General features: G+C 35.3%; 1 protein-coding gene across 3 annotated transcripts in view; it reads right to left on the reverse strand.

The window, feature by feature from the left end:
* LOC126738640 (RING finger protein 207-like) overlaps nt 1-15,513 on the reverse strand; it is a 42,092-nt gene that overhangs the window by 19,907 nt on the left and 6,672 nt on the right. For 2 of the 3 annotated variants that reach the window (XM_050444061.1, XM_050444063.1), the window contains exons 1-12: nt 14,648-14,935; nt 12,855-13,043; nt 11,625-11,773; nt 11,410-11,513; nt 7,870-8,049; nt 7,604-7,808; nt 4,969-5,110; nt 4,769-4,881; nt 3,507-3,684; nt 3,331-3,429; nt 2,564-2,711; nt 2,354-2,507 (exon numbers count right to left, since the gene is read on the reverse strand). In XM_050444061.1, coding sequence (XP_050300018.1) covers nt 2,354-2,507; nt 2,564-2,711; nt 3,331-3,429; nt 3,507-3,684; nt 4,769-4,881; nt 4,969-5,110; nt 7,604-7,808; nt 7,870-8,049; nt 11,410-11,513; nt 11,625-11,773; nt 12,855-13,027 — 1,645 coding nt within the window. In that variant the 5' untranslated portion in view covers nt 13,028-13,043; nt 14,648-14,935. Of the gene's footprint in view, nt 1-2,353; nt 2,508-2,563; nt 2,712-3,330; nt 3,430-3,506; nt 3,685-4,768; nt 4,882-4,968; nt 5,111-7,603; nt 7,809-7,869; nt 8,050-11,409; nt 11,514-11,624; nt 11,774-12,854; nt 13,044-14,647; nt 14,936-15,513 lie in introns of those variants that run through there. The other variant, XM_050444062.1, reaches the window with a different exon arrangement.

Consider the following 15,513-nt stretch of genomic DNA (forward strand, 5'->3'; position numbering starts at 1 on the left):
GGCAAGTTGTGGATATTCATCACGAACCCTGCACCAAAAATCATTTAGTGAAATTGTTTTGAACAATGATTCTATGCTTGTATCCGATGTCATTTCTAGAAATTGATATAGAATTGAATAGATTTAATAGATATTGAATAGATTTGACATATTTTCAGGATTCTGCAATTTAGATGAAAAAGAGTTTTGAATCCATGAGTTTATTTTCAGTTTTGTATTCTATTCTTCAGAAAAGTAAGATTCAAAAGTCCCTTGCAGATCATTGAGATATTGCACCAATTCAACAAATATTTCATTTTGAAATATTTCTGTATCACTAAGACTATGGCGACTAAGGAACTCACTTAGCAATGAAAAGTTTTCGATTTCTCTCTTACCAAAACAAGTAATCCCAAAATCTAATTTTCTTTTAAAGGCAGTTATTTTGTTGTTAGCATTGAAAACTGTTGTCTGTTTTCCTTGTATTGACAGGTTTAATTTGTTAAGTTTTCCAAACATGTCTGCTAAAAATGCTAGTCTAAACAATCAGCTTTTATCGGACAAACGGTCTTTTAAATTAAAAGGAACATCTGGAAGAAAAGCTTCTAATTCTGTTCTTAGTTCAAAAAGCCTTGTCAAAGTTTTACCCCGACACAACCATCTCACTTCAGTATGGAGCAATAGTGTTTTATGATTGCTACCATAATCTTCACATGATATCGAGAACAATCGGGATTATAGTGGTCACGTCCACGTTGACAAAATTAATTATTTTTACTGAACCAATTTTAGATTTGGTGGCATTTTCTTTTTTATTCGTGGTATTGCTTCTGCTGTTCTACCTGTCATTGCCTTGGCTCCATCGGTACAAATATCAATGCAATCATTCCAATCGAGTTGGTTTTCTTCAAAAAAATATGTTAATTGTGTTAAAAATTTCTTCTCCGGTTGTGTTAGTAGGCAGCGATGAGCACATAAGCAAGTCTTCTTCGAGTGAATGTTTATATGGATATCGCACAATTACTAGCAAGATGGCCAGTCCAGCAACATCAGTCGACTCATCCATTTGCAAGACGAAGTTGTTATTTTAAAGCCGTGAAACCAGTTCTTGTTTTATGTTTGCTGCGATATCCCCAATTCGGCGCGTAACTGTATCGTTCGAAAGCGGTACTGTAGAAAAATGCTTTACAGATTTTTCGTCGAGCATACATTTTGTTATGTCTACCACACATGGTTTTATTAGCTTTTCAGCGATAGTGTGCGCTTCTCCTGCTTGGGCAATGCGGTAACTAACCAAATTCGATGCCTCCGTGGCCTTTTCATTCACAGTCTGAGTCGCATACGTCATAGTTTTTTGGCTTCTTCATAATTGTTCTTTTTTACGTAGAAAAAATTCTTCACTTTTGTTTTTGAAGTCGGGATGTACAGTTACTAAATGTCGGCGCATCTTAGCAGGTACCATCGAACTATTAGGAAGGAGTTTGGTGCACAACATACAAAGAGGTGAGCCGTTGGAATCCACAAGTCCGAGATTAATGTATGGTTCGTCATACTTTCGTTTTTTCACCTTCAGTGTGTCATTAGATGCTTTACTACTTGAACCATTCCATTCTTCTTTAAAACTAATTTGATTTGGTCAATTTTATGACAAATAGTATCTCTTGACGCACAAAATACAAGATTTTACAACCACTACGAATAACAACAAGACAAGCGAACATAAAATACTGAGCGCGGTGTGAGTAAATTTTGCGGTACGTTGCTTGTTTAATAAATTCTCCGCGTCAAACAATCCTCCTTTATATTATACCAGCAACCATCGAATCATCTCGAATTCTTCAGAAATAAACAAGTAACATTTCGATGTAATAGGTCGGGCATTTACTTAATAATGCATATATTAAATTTTCGTATAGTATGTACCAGTAATACCTACAAGTAGGCGTTTCGTTTTGGTTGTTTATTTTTTATCTTAGGTAACTTTCTCCTTATAGGTTATTCTATAAGGTTGCCTAAAGCTTCCTGCAGACCCAAACCATGTAAGTAGATTTTTGAATCTAAATCCACTTATCGTGATGATACCGTAGAATTTGGAGAGGTTTTGAACAAAAATGTAACGGTATATAAATGGAAAATCATCCATAAAATAATATCATAGTATGCAAATACGGTTTAAACTTTCGGTTTGTTTTTGATTGCCTTGAGCATGATTTATTAGAGTTTGCAATGAAGGCCTAATGATAAAGGAGCTATAATGCGTCATTAAAGGGACACTACTTAAAAACCTTAGTATTCGTAACCCTAATACTCTATTATTTATTGTAAATTATTGACGATGATTAAGTTATATTATTCTCAAAAAAACAAAACTTACCCATGGTTTCTAGTAGACTTGCAATCTGTTGCGCTTGATCTCCAGATTGTTGAGCCTCTTGAGACCTTTCTGTCGTCGAGGACTGTGCACCAGCTCCACCCAGACCTCCGGAGGGAGTAAGAGTTCTAATGTAAGGCTCTAGCTGGGTTGCCACCTATTTAACCAAATCAATAACTTTAAAGCTAAAAACGGCGAAACGGAATTTCTTACCTGACTAAGATGCTTTAGCTCGTTCCTTAAAGTGTTTACGTCGGCCCTTTGACAGCTAAATACTTCTTGTTCCACTCTCAGCCTCCAGAGCTGTTCTTCCCATGATTGATCGAAAGCTGTAGCCATTCGGTCTAATTCTTGTTGTTGCCTAAAAAAAGTTTAAAGAACTCAGAGATAATAATAATTTTAATACCCCATATGTGGCATATTCTTTTGGAATTTTCAAAAGCCTAAAATATTTAACCGATATTTTGTTCTTTACAATACGCTATTGAAGCATCGCTAGTCGCACGGCCTCACGGTCTAGACACGCACATCTTTAATCAGTTATATTAATGCTATTTTGAACATACAAACGTGTAAAAATTGGTACTCGGGTTGCATTTGGGCTCGGAAATCATTAAATTCGATATAGAAATTTCGAAATCAATGTGGCGGCCGGAATGTGAAAAAATTTAAAAAAAAAGAGAGAACTATTGATTTTACAGTCATTCGCTGTAGTTTTATGAAACCTCAATACTCTCAACAGCCTTGTTTCGTATCGAAATGCTTGAGTTATCGATAAATAGTATCGTGTACTTGGTAAATGCAAGCAATTTACAGAAATATGAAAAAGAATTGGGGTTAGAATAGATCCCTCAGGTACTTCAGGTTTAACTGTTTCGTCGAGATAAAGTGCATAGCTGACACAGCCTAATGTTTTACTGGAAATCACAGGAAAGTGTATCGTGAACATCTTCAGATTCAGAATACAATTTCTAATTTACCTTTCCAATGTTTGATCCAGATGCAAGCATTCTCGCACCAACATTTCATACCTTGCTGTCAACGGAGGAGTCTGGGCTTTTCTGATTGCATTAATATCCCTAAAATGATAAATATCAATTTTTTTTTGTAAGAATTATAATGATTTATATTATCTCAATTTAAGGAATTTGCTTACTTATGTAGTTCGGTAACTTTTTCTTTCACTTTGTTAAATTGCTGATTCAATTCGCGAATCTGAGATTCAAAGGAGCGGCAATGGGCAGAAAACGACGAATCCCCTTCCAGAATTTTCGTCTTTAAGGAGGTCTGCTGTTTTTTAGTAGCCGGCGGGGCAGTATCGTAGAGTCTTGATGCTGCAAGGTAAGCTTTAAGAAAATGATAACCCTAAATGGCATTGGCAGATGATTTGAAACGAAGCAAATCTATTTACATAATATAGAAAGATTAAATCCTAACACAAAACAAGCGCATTGAAAGTGGTCGCGTTATATGCACAGTTACCGGGAAAAAAATGGGGATGAACAGAGCCAATATTCCTGTTATATCAGTATCAACAGGTTCAAATGAACGCCGTCAGCAAGAAAAGTGATAGCTTCAATATTCTGGGAAAGGAAGCGTGTTCTGTTAGCCACCTGCCTAAAAAGAGGTACAACTAACTATGCGACAAAGTACTGCGAGATATAAACGAAGCTTCACCGATCTAAAATTAATTATGCAGCTGACACAGGATTTTATGGAGAATTCTCAAAGATAGACAGGCTTTACTCGCTGAAGGATACGCCACTGATTGCCCAGCCTACAAATGACAGACCACCTAAAAGCAGTCACGAGATTATTTGACCTCGAACGTTACTTAGTATCATTAGTATACTAAATGAACTGGTGAGGGAGAACTATAACTAGCGGCACTATACAGGTCTGGCTTACTAAAGTTTTACGTGCCACGGTGAAGATAATCGCTTCGGTATTCTGAAATGCAATAGACAATCTGTTGGCGGACTACCTATACATAACAAAAAAATTAATTGACTGACCAAAGGACCTCGTTTGCATCATGTTTTGAACAACCTGCATCAGATCTCAAATCCAAATTCGAGTGGAAATCGCTGACCATCTACAAGCAGACAGTGAGTTGGACCCGAATGACTATTATTTAAAAAGGCAGTTGCACTTAAAGTATTTGGATTTTTTTTAATGTAATCGAAGAAATGTTGGTATGTAGATCTGAATCTGTCAAACCAGTTTTACTCTCTTAATCCATTAGGAGCTCGACTGCAAATACAATCAACAATTCGTAGAATGATTAAAATGGTGATCCTTAAAAGTGTAAATATTTTAGGTAATTTTAAGAAGATTCACATCCAGTTTTAGAAATCATTTTGTGGTTATAAAACACTTAACGGAAAACCATTTATACTACAATATATCATGACTTACCAGCAGCTAATTCTGACTGATGTTGAGATACAGCCGCAGGTCCGATCCAAGGCTCTAAACTTTGCGCAAATTCACTTCTGTAATTGGTCTTGATTTGAGATGATTGCAAAGATCTACGGAAAATATTAGAAATTATTAAGCGATATTTTTATATTAGTTTTCACTGATTGTAAGGGCAAATACTACAGAACAATACTGACCTTACTGGCTGACTAAGATTTCCTACGGCCGACAGTCTATCTATTAACGAAGGCGATAGTTCAAGGAACTGGTACTTATTGGCAGCGGCAGTAAAAGTCGTACATAGGACTAAGTGTAGCTGGAGAACGGGCATTACAGTTCCTAAAATATATCACTCTCTGAATTGTATACTAAACATAAACGTTTATCTGACAATTTTTTATATAGTGTAGCGTATAATATATAGTGTAATTTTTTATATAAGTAGAGTTCGATCCAAATTAAATGTAGAGAAGGCCTAGTGGCGAGTGAGAGCTGGCGAGAATGTTCGATCGATAGAGTAGGGTTCAAGATGAAAATTGGCCAGTCGTATATAATATGATTCTAAACACAAATATACAAAGTGTTCTATTGTGCCCACGCAGATATCACAATTACGAAGGCTACTTGGGCACTTGGTATCTGCAGGAAAGCCTTCGATATGTATCTGGGGTGTCTTTGCAAAGATCCTTGTAATAGAGAATCTTTAAATCCGAAATTGAAAGTGAAGTGCCACAGTTACCAAGTTAAAATGTGGTCAACATTTTTTTAAATTTTAGACGCTGTGACTCATCAATGGTCTTAATCTAGTCCAGGTTGGGTTTAGAGTATATAAATGGAGTATATACCAAATGAACTGGTAAAGGAGAACTATAACTAGGTTTATGTTAAAAACTATACAAGTCTGGTCAATTAAGGTCTTGAGTGGCACAATCAATATAATTGCAATTTAACTTCGACCCAAGTCGAGAGCTGATCAATCGAGACTCAAGAGTAGGTTTGCGTGCAGTGTTCAAGATAGAAACTGGCCAGTCGTGTATAATCTTATATACAATATCTTAATTATCAATCTTAAATAACAATATTGGCAGCACCGAAAATATACCAGCCTTTCTCTATTATTCCAAAATCATTCGCTATCTTCCCATGGTTTGGCGAGTATATAAGGAGCCCTCGGCGTCAGAAGGCCAGTTCAGGTCCCGAATATTGTCGCGTTTTTAAAGCAACATACGTAAATGGTAGTAAATAAACACAGAGTAAATAAATATTTCTCTAGTTATCTTGAGTGATCATGTAAAATAAATCACATGTCTATTTTTGTGCATCGAGTATTTTAATTCACACAAAAACCAACGGTAAAAACGCTCCAATATGACTTCATGCACGAGTGTACTTACGCTGGTATGACCATACAGATATCACGATTACGAAGGCTACCCTCACATTTTGGACTTGCAGAAGGGCCATCGGTTGTTTGCGTTGCAGGGTCTGTTTCCAAAGATAATTCGCTTGATCTACTTGTAAATCATAAAACATGAAATCTGAAATTCCAGATTACCTGGACAGAGTTCAACACTTAACTAGTGTCTGGCCACTCAAAAATCTGGTTGCAGGCTGCATCTGTTCTCTTTTCTTAAGGGAGCGCCTATGTTGTACAATACACTGCTGTAAATACCGTAATGAATGAAAGAAAGAGAAACTTTAGCCCCGAAGAAGAAACTCGTTTTTTAGTGTAGTCGCAACTGATACGATGATGGATGTAATATGAATGACTCATAGGATTTTATAGAGACTTCTCTAGGGCAAGCATGCTTTATTGGCCGGAGAACACGTCACTGACTACCAAGCTAATCAATGTCTCATGCCAGGTGTTTCCGTTCACTTCCAGAGGATTCGCTTGTAAATCAGACTCTTCATTGACGCAACTGCTACATATTTAGCTATACCGAGTATAGGTTCAACGCCTACTGGGCGTTTCGTTGATCCCAGTCTAGCAAGGAAATCCACTTTTTCATTTGCAGCCCATTTTCATCAGTTCTCCCAGGACCTTATTGCACTCCAGTATGATCTTGAAGTTTACTTTTTTGACTGGGATCGCCTTAATAGCAGCCGTGGTGCCGGCGAAGATTTATATGACTATATTGTGGTATCAGCAATTTAGGTTTTTCTATCCGCATTTCAATACAGCAAAGAGGTCACTTAAGCGACTCTTCACCAGCTCAATTGGTTATTCTGGAGACATCTCTATACCAGCTGGTTCCCTCGTTTACCAGTGTAGGCCCAATGAAGTCCTTCATTCCGTTCTGCCTGCAATACGATCACAAAACCCTTACAGCCCACTGTGTCAGATGTAATATCCATCAGAAGGAGTGGACATTCTTGTACAACTTGTGACCAAATTTTAGCATGACCAGCCTCACCAGCCCGTAGTTCACCAAAGACATGTTTCCCATGCGCAGTTCTCATTATCTCGAATTGTACCATAAGGTTCAGGAGCAGACGGCTTAACAGAGTCGTATGCGCTTTAGTTGTGATAGGCTACGATGCATAGAACCCGTTATACTAAGGTGTTGGACTCTATTCAGTTGAGCTCTAATTTCTGATTCTCCATACAGTGCCGCCGTATGTGATAAGAGGTTTGATAATATAGACGAGTAGATCCTGTGAAGGATCTCTGCTATTTTGGGGTTGATCTTTAGGGAGAACCATAGGGTATAGCCTGTGTCACTAACGCTAAACTGGTAACTAACGTTTAATGTTTTCTAACTGCATGCAAAGTTTCTTCCACTAGTAAGGCATTTTAAATTTAAAACTTGATTACTAAAAAAAACTTACCAAGCAATAACAACTGACTCCGATATATCCTCTCTTTACTATCATACTGTCTTTGCACTTCCATAATCATAGTGGCGTGCGTTTTAGCCATAGCTTCTTGCATTCCTTGGCAGAAAGTGTTAATAGTATGCTTCTCCGCATCCATGTTCCTTCTAAGTTCGTCCATCAAACCTTTCAAGGCTATTATACCATCACGAACGGAGGTCTAAAAGTAAATTAAAAACTCAATATGTGACATTTTTTTAAAATATTGAAACATTAGGTACTTGCAGATCCATAATAGCATTTTGGCCCCTCTCCAATCGTTTGGCGGCTTGAGTGTGGGCAGTATCGATGTCGACGCATTGGTTTCTTGCATCGGGTGGCAGTTCGCGGAAACAATTGACGCATAACATCGTGTTTTGGAGAGTCGAGTACATTATGTAATGTTCTCCATGATGCGGACACTGTAAAGCATATAAAAATAAATAAATAAATATGCTTTACAAGTGAACCAAGTTTAAGAATTTAAAAAAAAACATTTTAAATTAAATAGTTAAGAAGTTAGAGGCATAGTGATTTAAAGCGTTTTGGGTTAAGATTAACTTTAGAGAGTTTATAAATAGCCCATGACATAATTATGGTGGTCAACGCAGTCAAACGCCCTACTGACATCACAGAAAATACCAAAAGCCAAATTAACCATAATTAAAGTATATTATTTCCCAGCAAAAACTCATGTTGTCTGTGGGAAAGTAAATCATTTGTAAGCAGAAAGTCAAGACGTATTTCAAGCATAACGTGCTCAAGAATGTTAGAGAAGCATGAGGTTAGGCATAAGGCTTGAAGGATGATTCAGTCATTACTTGTCTACTATTACTATCGTTGAAATTGATGTATTGCTTAATGGACATTGTCATTTTTTTTGAAGCCTAAAGATGTCTCTGGAACTGGCAGATCATCTACTAATAATTACGTCTATTTATTGGTAAAAAAATCCCACACAAAAATTTAGACAATCAAGATCAAATACTGATTACTAAAATTTCAGTGATTGGCGTTCAGAATGTAGTTCACTATCTAGGGAATACTACAGATATCATATTAAGAGAGCCAAACATGCAATACAAAACAAAAGCAAATCATTTTGGAAGTTTGTAAGATTGCAGTATAATCAAGGCTGTTTCAACATGTTCCTTCATGGTCTGAAGGCTGATACTGCTATTTCTTTTGCAAGCCTCCTTACCACCCACTTCTCATCTATATTTGACAGAAATACTAAAGCTTTTAATGCCTCAGATGGTTTTTTACATGTTCAACCAGTTGTCCTTGAGCGCTACTTCAATTTAAATAGTATTGCCTTAACTGGGTATTATAAACAGGCCTTTAAAAAAGTCCTGCCATATTCTTTTCCTTCCACTTTTTCACCTTTTATATCTGTCCGAAACTTCTGGTTTTTTTTTCAGATGACTGGAAGTTATGTCATATAATTCCTATTCTTTCAATCTGAAAATAACAAATTATCATCCCATAGTATAGTATCCTTTTTGATTCTCATAGTATCCTTTTTGTATAGCATATATATAGCATATTTCAGGAAATAATTGAAGATCAACATCATGGATTCACTAGGCGTAGTTCAGCGGATACAAACTTGTTTGCTTTTAGCAAATCTTAGGCGAGGATAGTTAAACACATGTGATATTAACAGACTTTAGTCAAGCCTTCGATAAGGTCAACCATAATATTCTTATCTGTCATATTTCAGCTCCTGGCATCAATGGGTTTCTTTTTACTTATCTGACCGATAGACAGCGCCAAATTTTGTTTGCAACTCATTTTCGATAACTTCAGGGCTCTCATCTACAACCATTACTATTCAGCCTCTTTAGCAATCTTTTGTTACTTCACGAGTTTTTACTGTTCGCTGATGATTAGAAGATTTTTGGGCAGATTTCCCCCTATTAGGGTCACTTGGTGCTTCGCAGAGAAATAGTGTTTTCCTAGTATAGTGTAAGTTGAATGAAATGTTATTAAATATTGAGAAACGTGAGTTTATAAAGTTTACTTGTTTAAAGGTCTTCCTTGTCAATATGTTATTGATGGTATACTCTTAAAAAAGCCTGACTCAGTAGAGGATTTGAATATCTTTTTAGACTCAAATCTTAGTTTCTCCCATTACTTTTAACATACTATAAATGCTTAGATTTATCAAACGATTTTACAAAAACTTTTAATCTGAAAACACTATATATTCAACTATTGAGATCTCTTCTTGAATTCTCCAATGTAATTTCGATCACCTTATTTTCTGATCCATATTAAAAAGATCGAAAATTTTTAACGGAAGTTCATTAGCTTTGTTAGATATTCGTTAATAAAGTCGGGCCTGAATCTTACCTGTTATGAAACTTACCTGCTCCTAAGAATATTAGCTCCTTATCAAGCAGAAGACAGTTCTTTGATGTTTGCTTTGCATTTAAATTTCTAAATGGTATTGTTAGAAGTCCAGATTGTCTGTACCTTTTTTCTTTACATGTATCCTCCTATACAACACGAGGTCAGCCACTTTTCCATATTCCCTTTTGCAGAACAACCTGTTGACTTAATTGTCCTGTCAAAAAAACAGCTTCTGCAGTAAATAGATTTGCAAAGGGTCTAGATTTTTTCGGTACCTCTTTAAATACATTTAAGTATTCTGCTAGGGTCTAGTACTCTGTCCATCCTATCTATGTCTGAGTTTGTCTATAGCAGCCTAAATGAGAGAAGGATTATCTTTTGGGCTCTTCTTTGAACTTTCTAAAGCTTTTATCTGCCTCAATTATAATTGCATAAGGAGAAGAATAAGATCTTACACAACAGTTAGGAAGTTGAATGTTAAAATGCTGAATAGTGTTTTGTTAAGGCAACATCTAGATATCGATTGGGGTAAAATTGAAGGAGGGTTTATCCTGTAGGACTAGCTTTATCCTGTCATTGTCACCTCATTTAGGCCTGATAGGAAGTCTATAGCAGTCTACAGAGAGGAGTTATGTCGTTGGGCTCTTCTTCGATCTTTTTAAAGCTTTTGACTGTCTTAATCATGAAGAGAAATGAAGTCTTATATAACCGTCAGAAAGTTGTATGTTAAAATACTGAATACTATTTTATTTAAGCAAAATCTTGATATCAATTGGGCAATATTAACCAAGAGAGTAGCTTTATCCCATCGATAACAACCATCCTATTTATATCTGAGTCTGTCTATAGCAGCGTAAATGATAGTAAGTAGTTCGTTGGGCTCTTCTTCGATCTCTCTAATGCTTTTGACTGTCTCAATCATGATTTTTTAATGAGAAATGAGGTCTTTTATAACCGTCAGGAAACTGTATGATTACTATTTCATTTAGGCAAAATCTAGATATAGATTGGGAAGATCTACCTTGGATTTAGTTCTTTGCTATGACCAGTATTGGAAAAACTAAATTTTAATAAGTAAATCCAGCCAAAATATTAATTTAAGTGCTACCGATTGAATGATCTTATATGAAACTAAACAATCTTATATTAAATAATATTACGTTTATACTGAACAAATGTTTGCCTTATTTTGCTGATTAGGAGATAATTTGCATTAAATAAGAGAAAATCCATAGCATCTACAAAATTTTGCTTTATTTTCGAAATAGCATAGTAGCAATCTTAATAGCAAAACTCCATTTGGATTTCGCTAAAGATATCGTTATAGGACAACTTATCTCTACAGCTTTCTTTAAAGACTTTAACTTCACATTACCCCAAGTTAATGAGGGTTTCTTTAAGAGGAACCCAAGTACGTTATTACTTACTCTTTTTGGCTCCTTTTGACACTTTGTCATATGAACAACTTCGTGGCTGGCAAACATTTTTGCTCGATGGGTATTATCGCGGCAGTGAGCGCATAAAGCTTGACCTAGAAGACAAAAAATTCTTTATTTCTATTTCCAATTAAAATATAAAAATTTTAGAAGATTACATTGACTGAATACTAAACTTCTATTATATTTTAACTAATGTCACTTACTACATGTATTACAGTAATACATATTTGCTCGGTCTCTCTTATCGCAGTTACAGCAGGGAGGATTCTCACTATTTGCAATATCTATTAACTGTCTCATAAGGGTGTCAGGTGGTGGTAGGAAAGTTCCATCTTTCAGCATCGTTGGTTGCCTGATAAGAATTAATATTAAATAAATATAGAAAAATGAATATCTAGTCTAAGAACTTTGAGCCAAGCTTTAATCTTGTAAATTATCTGGTAATTTTATTTTTCCCGGTTAAAAAAATAGATTCAGAAAAAAATTTTAAATGTCTCTACCAAGCAAAAAAGTAAAATAAGATAGGATTTCTTTGACCAGCTTTTCAATGATCTCTTCAATCTGTAAGTTATTTGTGGTTTCAGGGCAGACTTCATCTGTTTAAAGTTCTTAAGTGCCTGGAATATATTTTCATCTCCTTTAAAGGGAGCATTCTACTGAATCCAAATCCAAGAGCTCTCTCAACTTAACCATACCAAACATTGAGGTAATTTAGTGCAAATCAAGTGCCTGAAATAGAATTATATCCTATTTGAAAATAATATTCAAGGATACAGAGCTACGACAGTGAAGGGGAAGCAAAAACTCAACTTAGTAAGAAGGCAAAAAATATAGTGCAATTTTCAGTAACAACAAGCCTGAGAATTTAAGGCCTGATGAGGTGTAGTGAACAATATATAAGGATAACTCTGAAGGAAAACTATAAAGTTCATAAGGAAAACCACGGGGCTTAGTGTGAGTGATCGATTAACAGCATAAATACTATTATGGCCAGACCTTGAGAAGTTCTATCAATTGATTAAAGGAAGCGTTATTAATATCTCCTCCTGGAGGTGCGGTAGTCCCAAACTGCCTATTTCTCTCCATTGCATCGCATAGAATATGTTTCATCGATTCTTATAGGGCCTTCACTGCTTTTTATTTAATTTCCTATTATAGTCCCCTGATCATCAATTGCAGTATTTTCCATTCTGATGCAAATTGTAGGTTTGGCTGTCAAAGACTTTATTTATATGAATATTAATTGAGAGTTTGCTACTCCGGATAGTGGAAGTGAATATGATGATGCTTGCCTTCAATATGAATTTCCCAAAAAAAAATTAAATGAGATAAAAATTAAATTAGACAACTTCTGAGAAATTGTGTCATAATTTTTTATGTTTGCTTTAAGGCTTAAATAGTAGACCAATTTCTGTGATAGAAAACATACATACCTGCAAAATGGACAGACGAGTTTCCTATCTTGCTCTCTCCCTCTCAGACATCTGGCACAAAACGTGTGGTAGCAACTCAATATGCAGGGTTCCGTGAAATAATCGTGACAGATCGGACAAAGTAGGGGATTTTTCGGGAACTCCATTCCCTGTTCTAGCCCTGGCGGATCCATTTCTGAAGAACAGCCACTGTAAAGTATTTTGAAGCTGTTTAAGATACGGTAGTGATTTTCTCTTTATTGTGCTTATTGTGCCTTTAAATGTAAAGGCTAACGTCTAATTTTCGGATATACTTTGCAAAATACCTAATTTGCTTATCTACAATCGGCAATATCCAGCAAAAGTTTTCATTTGTCAGGAGAAATAACTTAAATACGCAGAAATCCATTTTTTTTTTTACTTTTAATAGATATTTATTGATATTAATTACACAGTAGAGATGAAATATTAGTTATTTATGAAAAAAGTTCATTTCATAATAGTCACTATCCCTCCTAGATCTATTGACTTATAAAAAGTTGGTATCAAGCTGTTGCTATTCCTAGTGATGCTAGTTCTCTCACCACATATTGAAAATAAAGCAGGTTCCTCTTGACATAGCTTAGACAGGCAAGGATATACTGACAGGGTAAAGGGAGTATCTTGAATTTACCGAAGCAATGCCTATGGTGAATTCAGTCTCAATAATGTACTCCAGCCAGCATCCTTCGAGTCCACATTCGAGTCTCCAATCCACAATAGCATAAGACTTGTTGAAGTCAACATATTTACAGGGCCGGCCCCTACTATAGGGCGGACTGAGCGGCCGCTCCAGGCGCCGGAATAGGCGCCGCGCTGTACTCTTTCCAAAAAAAATATATAAATTTTTTTTTCAAAACCTTTTTTGCCAAAAAATTTTTTTTTTCAAAAAATCTCATTTTATCATTGCCGATAAATTTTATTAAGAAAAAACATAGACACAGCTATCAAAAACTTTAAATTTTTTTACCCCATTATCAAAAAACAAGATATGTTTTATGCAAGTTTTGTATAGGCAACAATGTTCGTAGCCGCTATTGCCGCCTTTTGAATTTTGAATTTCGACCAATCCTAGACAAACTCACCCCGCGTGCCGTCGCTTTAAGCATCTAGGAGGTCCGCTCCGCACACGCCGGAAATTTCCTTAATTTTATTGCATAATAGCAAAATAGAGATTGGATTGCGCACGTAGTTTTTGGTCCTTTTGTGTCATTAATTAAAGATTAGAGCAGAAGTTTAGTGTTTTTGATTGTAAGTACACTCTTTTAATTAATTACCTTATTTTATCGCCCGACACGCGATTTATTACGCGAAAATTAAAAAATTATGTTTGTTTTTTGTGGATTTTGTGGTTTTGTGAGCTATTTTATTGATTATTATCCTAATAATAATCAATAAAATAGCTTTAGATAATTAATAATTTTCTGAAAGTTAATAGATATTTTTAAATAAAATTTATTGTTCAAATTTCACCATGCCATAATATATGCATTTTTTAAAATTTGCGTAATTTTTTCAGTTTATTTTTTATTTAAACACCCTACGCCATTCGAGATTTACCATTTGACTTTTTAACGAACGATGTTTTAAAATTCTAAAATGACCATACAGAATTATTGTCATTTATGAAATATTGAAAATCTTGATTTTATTTAAATTTTTTCTAGTTATCGTCAGTTAAAATGACACAACAGCCTAAAAAATTATCAGAGTATCAAAATCTCAAGCGAAAACAACAGAGAGAAGCTGAAGCTGAAGAGAAAAGCGCTAATTACCTTGCTAAATATCTTAAAATCGGAGAAAAATCTTGTTTTTGCCAATCAAAAGAAAGCTCTATACCAGCAATTTCTGAAATTGTTCCAAATGTTCAAGATTCTCATGATGCTTCTTCACCACCTGTGGCAGTAACAACCGAATCATCCCCAAATACAGCAATATCAGAAGATATCGCTCAATGGCCGTTGCCTTTTTCATCAAAAATAATAGACTTTATTATATTACAAGGACCACACAACGGTAAACTGACAGATAAACAATATACACGCAATGAAAGAGGACGTCATTTTTCTAATATTCACTTTCAACGGGTCACGTCAAATGGTGAAGTTTATGATCGAAAATGGTTGATATACTCAATCTCTACAAAAAAGATTTATTGCTTTTCCTGCTACCTATTTGCCCGGTCTAAGCTTTCTAAACTTGGTAACGTTGGCTTTGATGATTGGTTACACATATCCCCAGTACTAAGAGCACATGAAAACTCAGACGACCACCAGTTAGCTTTGACGTGTTTTGGAATTGATAAAGACCTTCAAATGTTACTCAAAAATAAAGAATCTAGATGGGCTTCTGTTCTGGAAAGAATGGTAGCTATTACACTTTTTTTAGCTGAACATAACTTATCATTTCGTGGAAATAGTGATAAATTAAATACTCCAAGAAATGGCAACTTTCTCGGTTTAGTTCAATTATTGGAAAGATTTGATCCAATAATGAGAGAGCATTTAAGACGGGTAATGCAAAAGGAGATCAATTAGTATTATTTTAGTAAAAATATACGAAATGAAATAATACATTTATTGGGAACCAAAGTTAACGAGCAGATCGTATCAAAAATTAAAAAGGTCAAATATTTTGCAAT

This window comes from Anthonomus grandis, chromosome 7 (genome assembly GCF_022605725.1).
Source record: "Anthonomus grandis grandis chromosome 7, icAntGran1.3, whole genome shotgun sequence".
NCBI classification, from domain to species: Eukaryota; Metazoa; Arthropoda; class Insecta; order Coleoptera; family Curculionidae; genus Anthonomus; species Anthonomus grandis.